Source organism: Chionomys nivalis, chromosome X (assembly GCF_950005125.1).
Source record: "Chionomys nivalis chromosome X, mChiNiv1.1, whole genome shotgun sequence".
Classification (NCBI taxonomy): Eukaryota; Metazoa; Chordata; class Mammalia; order Rodentia; family Cricetidae; genus Chionomys; species Chionomys nivalis.
In genome coordinates this window covers 10592304-10594414 of record NC_080112.1, presented here as the reverse complement: position 1 = coordinate 10594414, position 2111 = coordinate 10592304, and the positions used below count along the sequence as shown (strand labels likewise).

The following is a 2111-nucleotide window of genomic DNA, read 5'->3' as shown; positions in this document are numbered from 1 at the left end:
TTTACTTTTTATCATTTTCTAGATGACTAACTTCTTGAGCACAGGGCAAAGATTTATTGATTTTATTCTCTAAGGTCTCAATATTGTCATATTTATTTAATATAGCATAACGGATTAAGATAAATTTTATTTGGGTAAAAACTATTGTGTTTATTTTGTATGAGATGCACATGCTTTTAAATACTTATAACTGTGTTTGCTTGAAATAATTCATCTTAAGGTGGATATTGTGGTAAGATATCTAATATGAAATATTAGTAGATCATAATTAAAGTGTTCTAGAAATATTAGTATTAGTTAAGCTAAAGGATTTCACAAAACTCCAAATCATGAATTTGAGAAAAGAAAAGGCAGGGAAAAGGGGTCTTGATTAGAGGGAGAGAGTATAATCAGAATACATTTATATATTTATATAAATTTATATATCTTGTATACATATGTGTATGTGAAACTGTTAAAAAACAAAATTAATTTTTTTTTATATATATCCAAAATGTGTTTATTGGGATGGTTCCCACTCATCTCGAATCTGGTGCTTTTCAGTGCTGCTTCCTCCTGAAGGAGCATCCTTCTGTCAGTCTTGCTTTCCCGCCTGTAGGCTGACAGAGGACAGTGGAGCAGCCGACACACAGGACTACCGTCTGTGCATGGCTAAAGACCGTGGTGATTTTATAGCATCCTGGGCACTTCACATCCATAAAGTAGGAATTGGGGCTCTGCACCAGGCGCTTTTTCTTGTGTTTCCTCTTTTCCTCCTCTGGAGAGGGATGAAGGAGATCCTTTGCGAGAGGCATGTTCTCGTAGGGAGGTCGTCACCGCCAGAAAGGCACAAAATTAATTTTAAAACGAATAAAGTCTGATGGGTTTCTTCTCGGTATGTTTTGAATATCATTGGCTAGTTGAGAAACTGTCTTTGGCCTGCACAGAGCAGAACTTAAGTAGGTGGGGAAAACTAAACTGAATGCTGAGAGGAAAAAAAGGCAGAGTCAGGAAAAGCCATGGAGTCACCAGAGGAGACAGAAGTGAGCTGTCAGCTGGAACCTTGCCATTAGGCCATGTGTCTTGTAGTAAAATATATGTTAAAAAAAAGAAAGAAAGAAAACACATTTCGTCAACTTAATAAAACTTGTCTGAGCTATACTCTGAAAAAAAAAAGAAATGGGTTAATAGGTTTAATACTAGATGTAAGAGCTAGCTAGCAATACACTTCAGGAATTAGCCTAGCAGTGATTTAAATAATATTGTTTCTGTGTGATTATTTCAGGAGTCTGGACAGCCAGGAAATGAACAAGTGGCCAGCTACAACAACAAAAGTCTTTAATAGATTATTATTTTATTTATTCTATGGGAACAGAAGAGTAAATGGAAAAGTCAAAAAAGGTGATAAAAAAGTAAGTGGCAATCATTTCTTTTTTATTAATTTTTATTGAGTTCTACATTTTTCTCTGCACCCCTCTATTTCTTGAAAAGTAATTTATTCAATAATAATAAACAAGTATTAATTCCACTTTTGCCACCAGCTAAAAATGCCTTAAGCTAGTCATTTCAAGTTGAATTTTAGATTTCATCATTTGTTAAATATAGATACCATGACAATTGCTTTAGTATTTCATTTTCAAGGATTACATGAGATAATCTATTTGAACTGTTATTTAATTATACTACAGCACAAATTATTACTTGTCATAACCACTGTCATTCCTGAACACCGACTATACTGATCTTGCTCCAATATTTACAGCTTTTAGCTTTGCCTTGTTAGTGAAAACATTTATTAAAATGAAATCTTTTGTCAAATGTAACTTATAAATATGGAACTATGACTGAAGTAAAAACAAGCCTCAAGCCGGGCGGTGGTGGCGCACGCCTTTAATCCCAGCACTCGGGAGGCAGAGGCAGGCGAATCTCTGTGAGTTCAAGACCAGCCTGGTCTACAAGAGCTAGTTCCAGGACAGGCTCCAAAGCTACAGAGAAACCCTGAAAAAAAAAAAAAAAAAAAAAAAGCTCGGAGTCTTCAGAATATAGAATAGGTTATCATGAACCTATGTAAAAAACACGATGTGACCCTGTATGTCCATTTTTAAAACAAAAATGTATGGATATATAGAAAT

General features: G+C 34.7%; 1 protein-coding gene across 1 annotated transcript; it reads right to left on the bottom strand.

The window, feature by feature from the left end:
- Nucleotides 1–487: 487 nt before the first annotated feature.
- Nucleotides 488–813, bottom strand: LOC130867876 (40S ribosomal protein S27). Its single transcript, XM_057760096.1, has one exon. It carries the CDS (start codon nucleotides 792–794, stop codon nucleotides 540–542), a length of 255 nt encoding a protein of 84 aa, XP_057616079.1. The 5' UTR covers nucleotides 795–813; the 3' UTR covers nucleotides 488–539.
- Between the last annotated feature and the right edge of the window lie 1298 nt (nucleotides 814–2111).

Coding starts and splice junctions, on each gene's coding strand:
- LOC130867876 (XM_057760096.1), bottom strand. CDS start 794: ATGCCTCTCGCAAAGGATCTCCTTCATCCCTCTCCAGAGGAGGAAAAG.